Raw genomic sequence first — 19,254 nt, 5'->3', positions numbered from 1 at the left:
CCTCTTACATTATTACATTACGGATGAGTCACGTGACTTGTCCTGAGTAAGCGCCATAAGCTGGTCAGATACGACGCGGAGATTTTGACATAACGAAGTTTTTTGTTGCCTTCTTTGTAATTTTTTCCCTGGCAAACTGCGCCGAAGGGCCTCCACCGCCTGAGAGATACAATATTCTTAGCTTTTTGGATGTATGCAGAAATGTTGTTCAGGACGTGGGTAAGTCCTTGCACCAGGACATGGATAAAAATCAAGTGACGATTGCGGTGCAACGACCAGACGACTGGAAGGTGTCCGGACAAATCTATTTCGTGCGGCACACGATTGGCCGCAAATCGGAGAACTAGCGGATATTATACAAACTATGCTGAGACAATTGGAAACGTTTGAAATTTATAGGTGAGTGGTTTATCTGTCGTACGCTTGTAACCTAACTGTCTCCATTAGGCTATATACTTTATATGCCATGCACCCTGGGGCCTATTTTTCCGGCACGTGCAATCCATGCACGGATCATCACACATAATAGCATAGGGCTACCCGGCCCCGTGCATGGCCACATTGTATTGTACTCGGATTGCTTTATAAGACTAATGCAACTTCCAAGACATTTTGAAAAGGGAGGGGGCTCTTTTTAGCTCTCCTGTCTGAGAGGTGAGCTTTGCCTTTGGGTGGCGTAGATCCGTTTCTATCGCATCCGCATGAGGTCCGAACTTCGCTCAGTCCGGACTAACGAAGGTGGTGCAGTTCGACTACAGGATTGGTAAGTTAACAAGTACGGCTACAGGCGGCGCCACTCTATGCGCGTTAGGCTAAACTCTTCAAAGCTGTTTTATTTTGGTGTTTACTTGGTCCTTGGTCTTTGGATGACCAACTTCAGTCAATTCTTTTGCTATTTTAGCGTACACTTTCGTGTCTTTACAGGTCCCATTTAGTTGGGCCTGAATGTTCTCACGCTCCCAAATGGTTAGAATCGCGAGGGTTTCCACCTTTGTCCATGAACAGCGAGCCATAGTTACGATAAAGCACTATAATTTACTTAAATCAAGAATTGAATTATGAAATGAGAACGAATCAGAGTTGACCTGTTGACAGAAATACTGCGTGTTTGTTTTGACAGAACCAACACTACGTTCAGATTGACATGCCACCTGTAGCCGTACTTAGTAACTTGATCATAATCCGGACTAATGCGGTTCCATTACAGGTAATTTCTGCTTTAGATCCGGGTCTATTCTAAGTTCGGCTTAAATCCGCTTGTCCTATCCGCACTTAATAATACCGCTCTTAGTGAGATCCGGACTTGTGTAGTCCGGACTAGCTGTAATGGAAGCACAACTAATTCGGATGTAGTCCGCACTTTCCTGTAGTGGAACCGCAACTAATGCTTATAATCTGATAAAGCTATAATCTCCTGCATCCTGTTATCAAGTTGTCTGGAAGTGGAAGAGACCCTGACTGATGTTATGTCGACAGGAATAACAATCAGACCACCTGGAAACACAAGACTAAAGCTTACTTATACCACCATCAAAGAGCTTTACAGTATCCAGTTATGATATATAAACATTTTAATCTAAAGCACACAACAACTTTGGTGGCAATCAACACATTAGAGCAAACAACTTAACCAATCGTCCATCTAATCATCAATCTAATCCATCAATCTACTAATCCTCTAGCATCCTCTAAATACACTAATGACATAAGCAATTGTGAAATGTTAGATTATGCTAAGTACGACACAAATAAAGCTTTGTAATCAAATTATTCCAGCTCTGGTTTCATCAATCACTATAGTTCTGCTTCCCATTTCAAGAACAAGGACGGATTTTTCTTAGTTAACGAGACAATAAGAATGTGTGATAGATTGTTTTTGAAAGTTAGTTCATTGAATGAGGATTGTGAGAAAAAGATGCTTTTTGAGTCTGAAATGGGAAGCAGAACTATAGTGATTGATGAAACCAGAGTTGGAATAAATGGGCTCTAGGAAAATTCGTCCCCGGAAAACTCGTCCCCGGAAAATTCGTCCCCTAGGAAAATTCGTCCCCGAGGAAATTTCGTCCCCGGATAATTTGTCCCCGAGGATAATTCGTCCCCGGAATATTTGTCCCCGGAAAATATGTCCCCTGGGATAATTCGTCCCTGGGAAATTCGTTCCCGATGATAATTCGTCCCCGGAAAATTAAACAAAAGTTGAAAGTTTCTGACATTACTTTCTAGTAATAACTACTACTTACTACTTTCGACTTTTCACATTCAGTGTTATATCTCTATTTACTGAGTGTAGGTAAAATAGGTACGGTAAATTAGGTACGGGTAAAATAGGTACGGTAAAATAGGTACGAGGTAAAATAGGTACGGGTAAAGTAGGTAGATACAGGTAAATTAGGATTGGGTAAATTGGGTATGGGTAAAATAGGTGCTAGGTAAAATAGGTACTGGGTAAAATAGGTACACAAAAAAAAGAAACTAGGTAATATAAAGGTATGATCATATATTTTTGGAATAGTAGAAGTAAAACTGGATACCGTCACTGTAGTTTACAACAATGTCCATCGGTCCCTATTGTTGGGCTGTTGTGTTGCTCCACCGACGCGCGCTTCTGCCCCTCTAGGCTTCATCAGGGTGGCTGGGATTGACTTGCATCTGTCTTGTTCGAAGTTCACAGTTTGAATGACATCATGACTCAGGGGTGGTTTCTCAATGACGTTGTGACGTTATAGACTTTGTTGCGACTCTGTTGTTGAAACATTATGTTGTAGTCAAGCAGGTGGGCTGTCCAAATGGCACATGTTGAGGAGTACAGGATCAACCGATGATACACACGGACCAGACAATAAAATCGGAATAGTAGAAGTAAAACTGGATACCGTCACTGTAGTTTACAACAATGTCCATCGGTCCCTATTGTTGGGCTGTTGTGTTGCTCCACCGACGCGCGTTTCTGCCCCTCTAGGCTTCATCAGGGTGGCTGGGGTTGACTTGCATCTGTCTTGTTCGAAGTTCACAGTTTGAATGACATCATGACTCAGGGGTGGTTTCTCAATGACGTTGTGACGTTATAGACTTTGTTGCGACTCTGTTGTTGAAACATTATGTTGTAGCCACCCTGATGAAGCCTAGAGGGGCAGAAACGCGCGTCGGTGGAGCAACACAAGGACAACACAACAGCCCAACAATAGGGACCGATGGACATTGTTGTAAACTACAGTGACGGTATCCAGTTTTACTTCTACTATTTTGATTTTATTGTCTGGTCCGTGTGTATCATCGGTTGATCCTGTACTCCTCAATATGTGCCATTTGGACAGCCCACCTGCTTGACTACAACAGAATGTTTCAACAACAGAGTTGCAACAAAGTCTATAACGTCACAACGTCATTGAGAAACCACCCATGAGTCATGATGTCATTCAAACTGTGAACTTCGAACAAGACAGTGCAAGTCAACCCCAGCCACCCTGATGAAGCCTAGAGGGGCAGAAACGCGCGTCGGTGGAGCAACACAACAGCCCAACAATATGAACCGATGGACATTGTTGTAAACTACAGTGACGGTATCCAGTTTTACTTCTACTATTATGATCATATATTTTTATCATGATTCTTTTATTTCTGATTTTATCAATGCTTATTGAAAGAGTTCTCTTAATGACTACTTCAAATTTTATAACTAATCGCCACAATAGGCCTACACCAAAATACACTGTAAAAAAGAGTAAAAACTATGTACAGATAAAATTATAGAGTTTATTACTCAAATTTGATTAATTACATGTAGCAATTAACATACTGCTAAGCAATGCTGATTGATATGATTTCCCTTATGATTGCTTTGATCAGGTGGAAATGGATTTCCATAAGCCCAATTATCAACTAATTATTATTATTTCTTAATTATCTAAGTCAGAAAAATGGATTCCTTTGAAAGGGTTGCTTTTGGTCTTTTGTATGGTTTCCAACAGCTTGGTGGTAGGCTTAATTATCCCAAGCTAAATGTTCAAATGAACTTGTATAAAACCTCAGCCTTAAAGTTAGGACATCATAACAAATTCTGGCATGATGGAGCTCATCACAAATAATCGAGGAGGTCAAAAGCTATGTTTCAACGGTTTTATAATAAACACAGACCAACTGATACAACATTGTATTGGAGATGTGTCAAGCATAACTTTGGTTGCAAGGGGAGGTTGAGATCAACCCTGGCATTAGAAAATCTTGTTCTCCAATCTGAACACAACCACGATCCAGACCAAAAGAATGTTGATGTAACGAAGGTGAGGGCTACAATGAAGAGGATGGCTGCAGAATCGGATAGTAAGCCAGGACAGATCCTCGCCAGGGTAACAGCAACAGTCCAACACGACGCCCAAGGATTCATCCAAGCACCTGACATCTGTAAACGAACCATCCGAAATGAGAGAACGAGGGTTATCCCGGTGGAACCAGCAAACGTGAATGAACTTGTTATTGAAGGAGAATACGCACTAACGCTATCACAAAATGGGGATCAACCAAGACAGATGCTTCTCTATGACAACCGCAGTCAGGATGGCAATAGGATAATTGCCTTCTCTACAGAAGAACAGCTTCGGAGGTTGGCTGATGCTGATATCTGGTTCCTTGATGGAAATTTTGGCATGTCTCCGACAAAAAACTTCTTACAAGTTTACTTCATTAGAGTACCTTTGGGTCAACAGAACATTGCGGCAGCTACAACGTTTTTCCAAAGAAAGACCATGGACAATCGTCTGTTCTCTGGGAGCTCCTTTGGCTTGCCGTTCCGAAAAGGCAGGGGTGCCTCGTAATGCCCATCCGGTCTTTGGTGCATCTCTCTGGTCAATATGTGAACGAATCTTCTGTCTTCAATTGATACTTGGCTGCCGGTATCCTCAGTGTCCTTGAAATCTGCCTCCAGCGTTGTAAGAACCTCTTTGATTGTGACGTTAGAGATAACCAAATCCCCTTTTATGGTCTTCTGTTGAACTGAGGGTATATCGCTGTAAGTTAGAACTTTGTGGCTAACTCCTATTGGGTCGTCGCTGCTTGAGTGATTGTCGATGATACCAATTATTCCCCATCCAAGGTCGGTCTTCTGTGCAAAGGGATCAGTAGACTCGACTCCAGAGATAACTTTTCGAGGGTTGAGGGCTTTGGGACAGTCATAACCTATCAATATCCCAACATCGCAGTCCTGGATAGCTGGCAGCTCCTTGGCAATGGGTCTTAGATGAGGCCACTTCTCGGCCATTGCCGGTGTCGGTATGTGCGATCTCTCGGCTGGCATTACCTCTCTAGTGAAAGACGGAGGTAGTGAGAGTCTTTCTTCAGAATCCGATGTTAATCCTCTAACTAACAAATTTTTTACCTTAACAGTCTCTATCAGATGGTTTTGAGCACTCATTGTGGACAGTTTTAGCTTAGTGATGGTCCCATCAACACCAAGTTCCTGTCGAAGGCTTTCCAGGATGAACGTTGTGTCCGACTGTGTATCTAACATAGCGTAGGTCATAATCTCTGAGTGGGGATGATCTTTGTGGGACAACCAGACTGGGACGATCATCGAGCTCTTGCATCCTACCGCTTCATTGGTCCGACTCCTCCGGTTGAAGGCCGTTTCCACAACTTTTCTGTCGGTGGTCTTGGTAGATTTCTCGTCAGCTTTCTCCAGATTCCTGGTCATCTTTGCCGGTTCAGATCTCTCCATATGCAACAGAGTCGGGTGGTTCTTGCTGCAGACTTTACACTGCAGGCGTGTCTTACAGTCCTTTGATCTGTGTCCCTTATGAAGACAGCCCTAGCACAGCGCGTTTGATCGTACAAAGTCCTGTCTCTCCTTAAGGGGTTTGGATGATAACTGGGGGCATGTCTGTACTAAATGACTGTCCTCACAATAGAAGCATTTCCTTTCTTTTGTCTCTGTTGCGAAGGATCTGGTAGCTGGGGCCTTTTTACGCCACGATTGTTTCTCCTTGGTGCCAAGTTGAGCAGACATCTCACTCCCAGGACGACTTTCTTTTTTCTTAACAGCCTGGACACTAGTTACAGGGTCACAAGCAAGTTCTGCCTCTTGTTCGATAAAGGTAACGAAGTAATGAAAGGGTGGATGGCAACAAACAGTCTGTTTATAGGTGGACGCGGTTCTGTTCCATCGATTGATTAGCCAGTCGGGGAGTTTTCTCAGGATCTTTTGGTTTTCACGTTCGTCATCTAGAATGTTCAGGTTTCCCTTGGTTCCGACTTTCATGGCGGCCAGACACTGCCTCAGAAAATCCGAAAACTTCCTAAGTGCCTCCCGTCTCGTGATGATACATCGGGCCATTGATCTAACTTATCCCTGAAGGCATTGGCTATGATGAATGGATCCCCGTAACGTTTCTCCAATCGCATCCATGCCTGGTTGTATGAATCTTCATCGGCGACAGTCAGGTAGCCGTCCACAACTTCTTTTACCGACTTAGACAAGTAACGTTTCAGATAGTGGATTTTCTCGGGTGCACTAATATTCTTTCTCTCAATAAGATTACAGTACGCCGCCCTCCAGGAGGGGAATGAAAGTGGATCTCCAGAAAACACGCCAGGCTCTGGTGGTGGTAGGCGTGACAGATTGACCTGATCAACCAAGTGTGAAATCAGGTTGGCCACGTCTGACGTGGCGGGTTCACATGCAGTCGCATTCCTTTTTGGAAGTACAGAGTTATCCTTAGGGTTATCAGGACTGTCATTAGATTTAGCATTGACGTTTTCATCTTTATCTTTAACAGTGTCCACAGACTGCTTTTCTTCTTTCTTATTTGTAACACCAACAGTGACCTTAGATTGCATGTTCTTTTGCTTCAAAGTTGCCAAGGCATTGGACAGTTTCTCAGTCAGATGATAGTTAAGTTCCTCTATATCCTGATATTTCTGCACATAGGATTCATTCTCTTTGCCTTGTAGATCGTAAAGTTCTTCCAACTTTCTGAATGCTTTCTCCAGCGTCGTGAATGCATCGAATAGATACGTGAACGCCTCATCCAATGCATTTGGATCCTCGCAGCTAACACACAACTTCTCCGTGTCAACAGCAACTTTTCTCCAAGTGGAGACATCTTGGCGCAGGGCCCGTTCTTGTTTCTGGATGAACTTGCTTACGTCTTTATCACCCATCATGAAGTATCACGTTCGACGAATCATTCCGCGAAGTGATTCCACTATAACTGCCGCTCCTCGATTTGCCCCCGTGCTGACCGTACTGAGTACAAGTTACGACGTAATTCGTTAAATCTTTTTATTAGTCGATACCACTCGTGGAATCTACAAAGACAAAGAGTCGCAGACAACATAAGTTTCGAACAACAACATAGACAAGAATACAGACCATAAAAGGGTTAAACCCTGAGTAGCCGTTATGAAAATGATGCAAACATGCATCTACATACTAGTAAGACAGGATGTGACAGGATGTGATAGGATGTGCCTATGAAGACACATTCAAAACTATTTGAAATGCTATAGGCCAGACGGTGGCGCCATCTTATAACACCTCATGGCAGGTCACGTGACTGCGCACCTTTGGGCGTGAAGTGGGTGTGTGAGGTTTCCCATATAAGTACATGGAGGCCTATCAGATAAAAACACACTTTTTGCCAAAAACATCGCTCCTACGAACTAGGGTCTTACAATACAAGATCAATAGATCATCAAGAATAGTTTGAGCCCATGCAAGTGACCGTAAAGGGTGTAATTAACACTTTTATAGAAGGGAAAGGACAGGGCGGAACCTTGCCAAAACACGTTCTACCAACAAATCCGAGGGTCCGCACAAAAAGGTCGATTTTTGACATAATAACAAGTGACATCCTTACTGGACCAGTTGTAGGCAATCTGGGCATCATAATCTTTGGTTTTGACTAGTTTTTATAAACTTACCACTTTAGGGGGCTTTGATACTATATAAGTTTTTGACAAATCGAGAAGCGACAGTCTTTCTGACAATCGTAGATGGCAAAAGCACTGCGCATGCCCAGACCAGCTTCCTCATCCGCTGACAAGGAAGCGCGCCAAATTTAAAAACGTAAACTAACCAAGCCTTTACTAGGCGCACTTACAGGTATGTAGCTGTAATGTATGTTAAATAATGTAGGCCCACAGATCCTCACGGTTTTCCGTATCAGCACAGACTGAGAATGGCAGTATTATTGTTCGTTAAAAATACCTCGCAATTCCAACAGACTACTTCGTCGCTATTATTTGTGTACTCTGACCAGTGTAACTATCAAAGGTGTACGAAATCATTGTTATTTTGACAAGAAACATGAGAAAACGTCAACTTCTTGTGAAGTGGTCCGCCATGTTTGTTAAATTTTTCATCCAGCGTTCGGGTTTGTTTTGATTAGGCCTATGTCGATGATGTTTATAAATACAAAGAGGCTATTCTTATCACAAAGTTTTGTCTGGATTTCAAAGTCATTCTCCTGTAGTTGTTATATCTATGTGTAATAGATAATAGTGAAGTATTACGATTATTTCATTCTGATGATTGGGAAGAATTTTTTGCAACACCGTTTTGTGTATAAAATGTACTATTGCGTTCATGAGTGTTTTGATCTTCAACTTCGACTCAATGACTGAGCAAATTTAACGAGACAGAAAGCCAAAAACGGTAACACTTCCTATGTAAACAAGCTACTGGAGTCATTCTATACTATGACTTTTCAAATAACAGTTGTCATGGCCAATTGTACCTAGCAAATCAAGAGAAAATACAGGAGAAAACTCACCCTGGTTTTCTGTCAAAACGTCTACCGTACGTAGATGAACTGAGCGCATGAATCTGGGTTTCTCTAGGTCTATGTGTCTTTAATCAACGTACTCTCTACTATACAACAGAAGAGTATTTCACTGTTGTCGATATCGCATTAAACAGTGAACATTCCACTGTGTGTTTGCTTTTGCGCACATTCTCTGCGCAACGAAGAATACCATTGAATATTCTGGAATATTGTTGAATGACCACGTGTTTTTAATTTGTACTATATATATAGTTTTTGACTGTAGCTGAATAGATAAGCAATCAATAAATCAATTTGAATTTGAAATTTAGACTCTTTTGTTTCACTTTAGCAGTGAGGATGGGCGGCTACAGGCGGTATCATTTCCAACAACATGTCACAATAAGAGACCTTTTTCCCCTATGTGCCAGGAGTATGAGGGATTGGGGCGGTTAGGTCATCTTATTCCCAGCCGCCAGTCACAATCTGGTAAATTTTTGTCTCAATTATTAATTTTGGCAATGATCATGGGTCGGGGTCCTATCATTCCAAGCCACGAGTCACAATCTGGTAACGTTTTGTCTCACGTATGAAGTTTGGTAGTGACGAGGGGTCGGGGTCCTGTCATTCCAAGCCACGAGACACAATCTGGAAACTTTTTGTCTCACGTATTAAGTTTAGCAGTGATCATGGGTCAGGGTCCTATCATTCACAGCCACGAGTCACAATCTGGTATCTTTTTGTCTCACGAATGAAGTTTGGCAGTGGTCATGGGTCGGGGTCCCATCATTCCCAGCCGTAAGTCACAATCAGGTAACTTTTTGTCTCACATGTAAAGTTTGGCAGTGATCAGGGGTCGGGGTCCTATCATTCACAGCCACGGGTCACAATCTGGTAACTTTTTGTCTCACGTATGAAGTTTGGTAGTGACCAGGGGTCGGGGTCCTGTCATTCCAAGCCACGAGTCACAATCTGGTAACTTTTTGTCTCACGTATGAAGTTTGGCAGTGGTCATGGGTCGGGGTCCTATCATTCACAGCCACGAGTCACAATCTGGTATCTTTTTGTCTCACGTATGAAGTTTGGCAGTGGTCATGGGTCGGGGTCCCATCATTCCCAGCCGTAAGTCACAATCAGGTAACTTTTTGTCTTGCATATAAAGTTTGGCAGTGATCAGGGGTCGGGGTCCCATCATTCCCAGCCACGAGTCACAATCTGGTAACTTTTTGTCTCACGTATGAAGTTTGGCAGTCATCATGTGTCGGGGTCCTATCATTCACAGCCACGAGTCACAATCTGGTAATATTTTGTCTCACCTATGAAGTTTGGCAGAGATCATGGGTTGGGTCCTATCATTCACAGCCACGGGTCACAATCTGGTAACTTTTTGTCTCACATATGAAGTTTGGTAGTGACCAGGGGTCGGGGTCCCATCATTCACAGCCACGAGTCACAATCTGGTAACTTTTTGTCTCACATATGAAGTTTGGCAGTGGTCATGGGTCAGGTCCTATCATTCCCAGCCGTAAGTCACAATCAGGTAACTTTTTGTCTCGCATATAAAGTTTGGAAGTGATCATGGGTCGGGGCCTATCATTCCCAGCCGCGAGTCACAATCTGGTAACTTTTTGTCTCACGTATGAAGTTTGGCAGTGATCATGGGTCGGGGTCCTATCATTCCCAGCCGCGAGTCACAATCTGGTAACTTTTTGTCTCACGTATGAAGTTTGGCAGTGATCATGGGTCGGGGTCCCATCATTCTCCAGCCGTAAGTCACAATCAGGTAACTTTTTGTCTCACATATAAAGTTTGGCAGTGATCAGGGGTCGGGGTCCTATCATTCCCAGCCGTAAGTCACAATCTGGTAACTTTTTGTCTCGCATGGCAATGACTCATAGGCAGTGAAAGTCAGGTAATTTCATGTTTATAACCGGTTTGAGATTTTGGGCGGAAGTACCATTAACTGGGACAATTCTTCCTAATAAAATTAAAGAACTGAACAGCCCATGACAGGCGGCAACTCAGGGGTCAATCAAGTGAGAAAATTTCAATATAGGCTAGGCAACGTAAAATGAAGCTTGATAATTAATCCAACAAGTCTAACGTAACGCGCGGAAGCACACTTCTCAGGTTGTTGTCGGCGACACTTCCCAGGTGTCTGGTCGTGACGCTTTTTATTAGACTAAACCATTTAAATTTTGCAGAGTGACTTAATAGGTGGCCTCAGTTACCTATTTTGACGCTTAGGGAATGGGTAGGCGATGCCGCGAAAGAGTGGAGACGAGGTCAATATTCACAGTAATACAGGAAATCAACGTCTAAAATTTAAAAGTTAAAAAAAAACAACAACGGGGGAAAAACATAAATTGTTGATAACCAAAAAAACAAACTAATGGAAATTAGTGGAGTAGAGTTTGTTAAAACTGTTTGACGTTTAATGAATAATCTGTGAGCGTGTGTGTGTGTGCGTGTGTGCACCACCGAACTAAATTGTTCTTAGTAGTCAATATCATACCGGAAAATCAACACATCGAAGTTTAATTTTATTGTGATAATTCTTTTCCAAATTGCCCAAGAAAAATGCGTTGGCAGCTTTAAAAGCTTTAGTAATTATTGGTGGCTAAAAATGGCAAGCCCACTCATTGTTAGTTCAAAAAGCGGATAATAGACGGCGAACGCATCTGGCCAACTGTGAACTGTCTTCTGTGTAAGCGGAAAATGGAGACAGTGAAGAGTTCACTGTTTTGTGCGGAGCATGCTCTGGACATACAGTTGTGTGAGTTCACTAGAGCTTGCTCTTTACATATTAATCACTCACACGACGTAGTGAGTGTAATGGTTACGTATGTATATGTTCCGCGCATTTTACCCATCTGCGCTATCTTAAGATTGCGCTGCGCATTCTTAGGATCCTATAATTGCGCGGCAATCTCGAGATCGCGCAAGGGAGTTGGGGTCTTGTGTGTGTTGCATGAGCCAATGTGAGATGTTGTCCTGCAAATAATATAACTGAGTTTATGTTCTCTCCGAGAATTTGCAACATCAAACTGCATAAATTATGATGAAATATATGAAATATGGGTAGCCATTCCAACAATAATCTTCTGCACGGATCATGGGCTTGAATTCTGAAAAGTAACATCAACTTCTGCAATGTTTTATTGTATAAGGGACAGAATGAAAGAAAATGAGGACGGGAAACTTGGTGTGAAAGAAAATGGTGTCCCCTACGTAGGCCTATTACTAGTAGTAGAATTCGTTCTACCATATTGCTCAATGATTGTTCAGGGATCTATTGTTGGATTTGAGATGATGGTCAGTAAATATTGGTCAAAGTGTCATAGTGAGATCTGTTCACATTATCAAAGGCATGGCCGCCTTAATTAGCACTGCTAATTAGGCTTCTGAGATGATGGTCAGGAAATATTGGTCAAAGTGTCATAGTGAGATATGTTCACATTATCAAAGGCATGGCCGCCTTAATTAGCACTGCTAATTAGGCTTCTGAGATGATGGTCAGTAAAATATTGGTCAAAGTGTCACAGTGAGATCTGTTCACATTATCAAAGGCATGGCCACCTTAATTAGCACTGCTAATTAGGCTTCTGAGATGATGGTCAGTAAATATTGGTCAAAGTGTCATAGTGATCATGCGAGAGGCCAATATTACATAACAAAAGATAAAATGCCCCACTATACATCTCCTTTATCTTTGATCCCATTGAGGTATTATTGTGGAGGTGTTCATTTGGCTTGATTCAATTCTTATTCCTGATAATTTCTTATATCTTAGTTATGTATATCTTTATTCATTAAGTAAATCCGGATGCAAGATTACAACCAAATGTACTTGATCAATCAAAAGCATTGCTATCAGGTTGGATGTCCGTCAGCAAGCTGTGGGGGGATAACCCGGGGATAACCTGAAATATAAAACAGTCGACATTATGATCATTCACAATGAGAAGATAACATAAAAGCTTACATGTAGGTCTAAGTGTCTCCCTTCTCAAACGAATTCCTCTTGCATGTCTTTCAAGTACAAGGTGCAGGGCCTGGCACTTCATCACGATACAACTGAGGAACCAAATACCATTAGACAGTCAACTTTGGCCGGGATTGAATTAATTTACTTTCAGCATCCCATAGACAGTCACATGATAGTAATGTCTGTTGTAATGACTGTTGGTGTAGCAAAAACTTAGGTGAAAAATAAAGCTACCAATGCAAAGCCAAACATCATGAACATGTAAAAGTATCGTCATCCTTAAAATGCGCAATCGGCAAAAAGCGCACGCTCACCCTTGCGCGATCTCGAGATTGCCGCGCAATTATAGGATCCTAAGAATACGCAGCGCAATCAAGGAGGATACCGCGGTGACGTCACATCACGTGATCCCGACCCATATTAGTGATCGCTATGGTCAATCAGATTCAGTCTACTGACAGCACCAGCACTGAACACATCTCCGCTTCTCACTGTCTGGTGCGCTCCTGTACACAAAAACACCAATAGACATGAAATATTGCAATACCTAGTATGGATTCTTCCTGTGTAAAATAAAATTTACAGAGCAGATTAACTTCCACGAATAAAAAAGACGTTCGGCGTGGCCAAAGTGTGGAAATAATGTCTCCGCTAAAATACACTACGAAATACACTAGGCAATGCACTACGCAATATACAGTAGAGATGCAGTTGAGTTTGTTATTGTTTTGACTTAGAAGCCCGCCCATATCATAATATATTCATGTATTCATGAAGTATGAACTCATTTCTGTCCCATACAACTCTAAGAACAGTCAATTTCTCCTTAAATCATCACCGAAACCGCGATATCCGCAGGAAGATTTCGTTCTAGTGTCCGAAAATGCATGATCTTACAGGGGCGCTAACTCGACAAATGGAGGGGATCTATGGGGATCTATGCGAGTTTTAGGTATTACAGGTCTCGAACCTGTAAAATCTGTAAACATGCCTCCAAATCCCATTATGATAATGAAGAGATTGCCCCATATCTGGGAGACTGTTTTGAAACCATCGCTAATTTGGAAGATCGATGCCCGGCTATTTGGTTTAAAAAACCCTATTTTTCCCCATCAAAACAGCACTTTTCATTATTCAAATGATAGCTTATTGTCTGAAGACTTTCATAGCAGAAAAGTACTAATAACTCTGATTTGATGCGAAAAATCTAACTTTTTTGATGACTTGATTTTCCCTTGGCCGTGGATCGGAGACAAGACCACAATTGATTTTTTAAGCCTTTTAGCAGTTAAATTGTCAATGTTTGACCGCGACGCATCAAAGAATGCGTCAACTAGTGAAACTGAAATTCGGATATGATATACGGGTTAGTCTTGCGAGTAACTGGTGCGATTTAAATTGGTGATTGACCACGGAAATTTTTTTTTAATCGACAAATTAGACAGACTTTGATATTTCCACTCTTTTCAGCCAACTCAAAACACGCCCCCTATTACCCAATTAGCAAAATTCGAAATTAATTTTTTCATCAAATAATTTCTTTATATCTGTAGACTTGCCACAGCAAATATTTTTTCAATACCTCTCCAAATATGTACTTGAGAGTAAAAAACATGCACTCGTCTAATAGATAGGCCTCGACCCTCCAACCTATGAATATTCATTAGTGGTCTTGTCTCAATGAAGGTACATTTCAGGGGTTAACATTTTGAGAATTTTTTCAAACCAATGTACATGACATCCCACAACTCTCCAACAAAGGAAAGTCATATCTGGACATTTTGGGAGAAATGAGAGACATTTCCAAGAGTGGTACACTGTGCCAAAAGCGACGAAAGAGGACAAAATCGACAAAAAGTCATGATTTTGCAGCCAACAGCACCAAATTCAAAGACCAGCCCTGGCCAGAATAAGCAAGCTATGGAGCTGAAAGTTTAGGATGTGATTTAGGAATATCTTTGCTGCTTAGGGAACACCTTTCAGAATCAAGGCCTAAGAAGTTTCAAAGAAATTACAAAATGAATGGCAACACAACAAGACTTGTAAAAATGAAACCGAACTTAGACCGGGCTAGGTTGGCTCATATTGGGGTCAAATTGAGTTTTTTTCTCATTATTTTAGCTTGTTTTGACCTTAAATCATCAGCAATACAATATTCTAAATGAATTAGAGTGATTTGAGCACATTCAAATTTTTCACTAAATTGACCCAAAATGCAGTGTAAATGGAGACAAGACCACAATTGATTTTTTAAGCCTTTTAGCAGTTAAATTGTCAATGTTTGACCGCGACGCATCAAAGAATGCGTCAACTAGTGAAACTGAAATATGGATATGATATACGGGTTAGTCTTGCGAGTAACTGGTGCGATTTAAATTGGTGATTGACCACGGAAATTTTTTTTTAATCGACAAATTAGACAGACTTTGATATTTCCACTCTTTTCAGCCAACTGGCAGAAAAAACTCAAAACACGACGCCCCCTATTACCCAATTAGCAAAATTCGAAATTAATTTTTTCATGAAATAATTTCTTTATATCTGAAGACTTGCCACAGCAAATATTTTTTCAATACCTCTCCAAATATGTGTACTTGAGAGTAAATGAAACGGCCAGGGGCCATTGTGCTCACCGTATACATCTTTTAGTAGGCAGGATCATGCTTAGTTTAGAGGTGAATATGGTGAACACAATCAGGCATGAAGACTTTTTTTAGATGTGTATTGATGTCAAGTAATAAGACAGGGCAGTATATATAAGTTTATGATCCAACCAATAATTGTCTATGACATCAACAAGATCAATATCGTGTGATTGCTAAGAGTCCCTGCAATAAAAAATTCATCGAAAAAAGGTCATTAATAAGCGAGATATTGCACGTCCTACTTTTTCAGTTTTGACCCCCTGGTGGCCAAATCAAGAATCAGATAAGGCCTAAATTCGGTGTCCGAGATTATCTGATGTAGGGGGTTACATGTACCAACTTTCAAGTTCATAGCTTTAGCAGTTAAGAAATGTGCCATAGTTACACTCGAACGGTCAATTTACGCCATTTGACCTCTGTGACCTAGAAAAGGAGGTCAAATCCAAAAATCATAGGAAATGTGATGTATCCTTGCTAGGAGTCCCTGCCATAAAATTTTATCGAAAACAATTCACTCAAATAAGCAAGATATTGCACTTCTTCCTTTTTCCGTTATGGCCCCCTGGTGGCCGAATAAAGAATCAGATCAGGCCAAAATTCGACATCAGACGTTAGCTGATGTAGGGGGTTATATGCACCAAGTTTCAAGTTCATAGCTTTACTGGTTAAGAAACGTGCCATAGTTTACACTCTAACAGCCAATTTACGCCATATGACTTCTGTGACCTTGAAAAGTAGGTCAAATTGAAAACCCGTATAACATGTGATGTATTCTAACAGTACCTACCATAAGAATTTTATCGAAAACAAGTCACTTATAAGCGAGATATCACACTTTTTAGATTTCCACTTTTGGCCCCCTGGTGGCAAAGTTAGGAATCAGATCGAACCAAAATTCAGCACCAGAGGCTATGTGATATAGGGGGTTATATGTACCAAGTTTCAAGTTCATAGCTTTAGTGGTTAAGAAACGTGCCATAGTTTACACCCTAATGGCCAATTTACGCCATATGACCTCTGTGACCTTGAAAAGTAGGTCAAATTGAAAACCCGTATAATATAAAATGTATATTTGCTATGAATACCTACAACAAAAGTTTTATCGAAAACAAGTCACTTATAAGCGAGATATCACACTTTTTAGATTTCCACTTTTGGCCCCCTGGTGGCAAAGTTAGGAACCAGATCGAACCAAAATTCAGCACCAGAGGCTATGTGATATAGGGGGTTATATGTACCAAGTTTCAAGTTCATAGCTTTAGTGGTTAAGAAACGTGCCATAGTTTACACTCTAATGGCCAATTTACGCCATATGACCTCTGTGACCTTGAAAAGTAAGTCAAATTGAAAACCCGTATAATATAAAATGTATATTTGCTATGAGTACCTACAACAAAAGTTTTATCGAAAACAAGTCACTTATAAGCGAGATATCACACTTTTTAGATTTCCACTTTTGGCCCCCCTGGTGGCAAAGTTAGGAATCAGATCAAACCAAAATTCAGCACCAGAGGCTATGTGATATAGGGGGTTATATGTACCAAGTTTCAAGTTCATAGCTTTAGTGGTTAAGAAACGTGCCATAGTTTACACTCTAATGGCCAATTTACGCCATATGACCTCTGCGACCTTGAAAACAAGGTCAAATTAAAAACCCGTATAATATAAAATGTATATTTGCTATGAGTACCTACAACAAAAGTTTTATCGAAAACAAGTCACTAATAAGCGAGATATCACACTTTTTAGATATCGACATTTGGCCCCCTGGTGGCCAAACAGAGAATCAGATCCGATTCACTGCACATACTGTGGGAATTCTCCACTTCAAAATACATCGGCGATGTCATCGCGAACAGAGCATGTACTTCCGATATCGTTTTCACAGAAATGTGGCCAAATTTTCAAGAACTAATTTCTGAAAGTAGTCTCTAAAGACCTTATGACTACCACTGAAACGAACTAGTGATAATATCGCCTACCAATACTACTTTTTAAGCAGAAAATTGGGTACTTGAGTGTCATTGAGCTCCAGGCGTAAACAACATGCCGCCATTTTGTCTCCGCTTCGGTATTTCGTACGCCGCTTATAATGCACCTTCTCAATTAAAACCAACATAATAAGGCCTTACATCGTTGATTGAATAGGAACACCACACAAAACACAATAAAGTGGGGGTACAATCGATTACGAAGCTGAAGTGAACAGTGATTTATTCCTGGAGCTACTGCTTTTGTTGTGTAGCTGCCATGTTTTGAGAACTGGCATAGGAAATGACTACAGTTTCAATTCAGAATTGAACTTTTCGCATCGAGGTAAACAAGAAATGAGATAGATAGATAGATCCAGGGGGATGATTGGGGAACCTGTTAACACGTTTCAACACAGGCCATTTTTTTCTAAACACGTCAAACGTCGCTAAGGACAAAAGCCAACGTGAACCAACGTGAACCTTATTACCCATAGATTGCTAAGATGTGCAGTACGTCACTCGGTAATGTACACAGTAAGCACATGCAGCGACGATGTTGTATAACGGCCGAAAACAACAATGGTTTTTCCTCTTGCCAATGTGACTGACGTCATGACATAAGTCGACGTCATGGATCTGCTTAGATATTCAGGCTTCTGTCTGGGTCAAAATTAGTTACCCACCATAAATCGGCTTCATGGCGCTTATTTACCCATCAAATTCTTATCTAAAAACTTCCACAAAATCAAATTCAGATTTGGGAAACCTGCATTCAGTAGTATTTTTTTGCATTTCATTGCAGCAAAACATGGTAGTTCTGTTGAAATACCACTGAATGCAGGTTTAAAAATCAGAGATTATTATGGGGAAGTTTTTAGAGATTTGTTGGGTAAATAAGTGCCACGAAGGTGATTTATGGTGGACAACTAATGTTGACACAGACAGTACAAAGACACAGTCCGTGTTCTCTCGCATCCTGCAGAGCACTGTAGGCCTGATCCACTTCATCATCTAGCATGGCCATGAACTCAATTCCATATGCATGTTCTTCGTCAAGTTGTGGAAGTGGTCCAGCCTCGACCTGGCCTTGGCGTAAAGCTGCCTCGAATCCATTTTCGATAACCTGGTGACTCACGGCACCACAGGCACAGGCATTGCTCACAATGTTGACAACAAACAATTCAAAAAACCACCCCGGACCCAATTTTGGAAATACCATTGACACTGGAACTTCGGAACTGCTCATAGGTCAGATCTCTTTCATTGGAGCGATTCAACAAACTGCCTGAGTGTTTAGCATAACCGCGAAATCGACCATAGCACACTTCGGAATTGCTCCGCCATCTGATTGGCCGTTTCATCACAAAAGCGGTGAGTAACCATGCTCTACGTAGTTTGTGAAGGGGAATGGCCTGCATATTGCAAACCCACCATAAAAAGCCGAGACTAGAGTATGTTTATTTTCGTACTAGGTACAATCAGAAGTGCATGGTGTTGAAATATATACAGTGCTGTAACAAGTTTGACAAAATATCGATACAAAATGAGGACATATAATTTAGTTGTACATGAGGCACTCCAGCGGTAGAATCCCATCAACCGAGGAAGTCACCTAAGATGTACATAAATAGTCTAATATCTCATTGATCTCCTCGGTCGCTAAGAATCCATCACCCGAGTCCCTCATGTGAAGCAACTCTTGAATCTGAGTACACAGAAATGACGATGGGATTTATACTACTGTTTGAAGGTCAAGAGAACACGTTATATCACTAAAATTTCCAATGCAGAGCTGCCAGCTGGATGAAATATGATTGAACTAATCAGCCATCACTATTATAATTGCAGGTTGCACTTAGCGTTGAACACCTTAATAAGCCTGGTTTTACCTC

The 19,254-nt window shown here is 41.3% G+C and overlaps 2 protein-coding genes across 3 annotated transcripts in view; both read right to left on the bottom strand.

The window, feature by feature from the left end:
• LOC135489277 (uncharacterized) overlaps window positions 1-19,254 on the bottom strand; it is a 253,966-nt gene that overhangs the window by 42,237 nt on the left and 192,475 nt on the right. The gene's annotated exons all lie outside the window — the stretch shown is intronic.
• LOC135489199 (uncharacterized) lies at window positions 4,809-7,986 on the bottom strand. Its single transcript, XM_064774430.1, has 2 exons — window positions 7,915-7,986; window positions 4,809-7,299 (listed from the first exon to the last, which is right to left on the bottom strand). The coding sequence occupies exon 2, from the start codon at window positions 7,153-7,155 to the stop codon at window positions 6,268-6,270; it is 888 nt and encodes a 295-aa protein (XP_064630500.1). The 5' UTR covers window positions 7,156-7,299; window positions 7,915-7,986; the 3' UTR covers window positions 4,809-6,267.

Source organism: Lineus longissimus, chromosome 6 (genome assembly GCF_910592395.1).
Source record: "Lineus longissimus chromosome 6, tnLinLong1.2, whole genome shotgun sequence".
Taxonomy (NCBI): domain Eukaryota; kingdom Metazoa; phylum Nemertea; class Pilidiophora; order Heteronemertea; family Lineidae; genus Lineus; species Lineus longissimus.
Note: the sequence above shows the minus strand (reverse complement) of the source record. Positions and strands in the feature narration are given on the sequence as shown.

Coding starts and splice junctions, on each gene's coding strand:
- LOC135489199 (XM_064774430.1), bottom strand. CDS start 7,155: ATGATGGGTGATAAAGACGTAAGCAAGTTCATCCAGAAACAAGAACGG.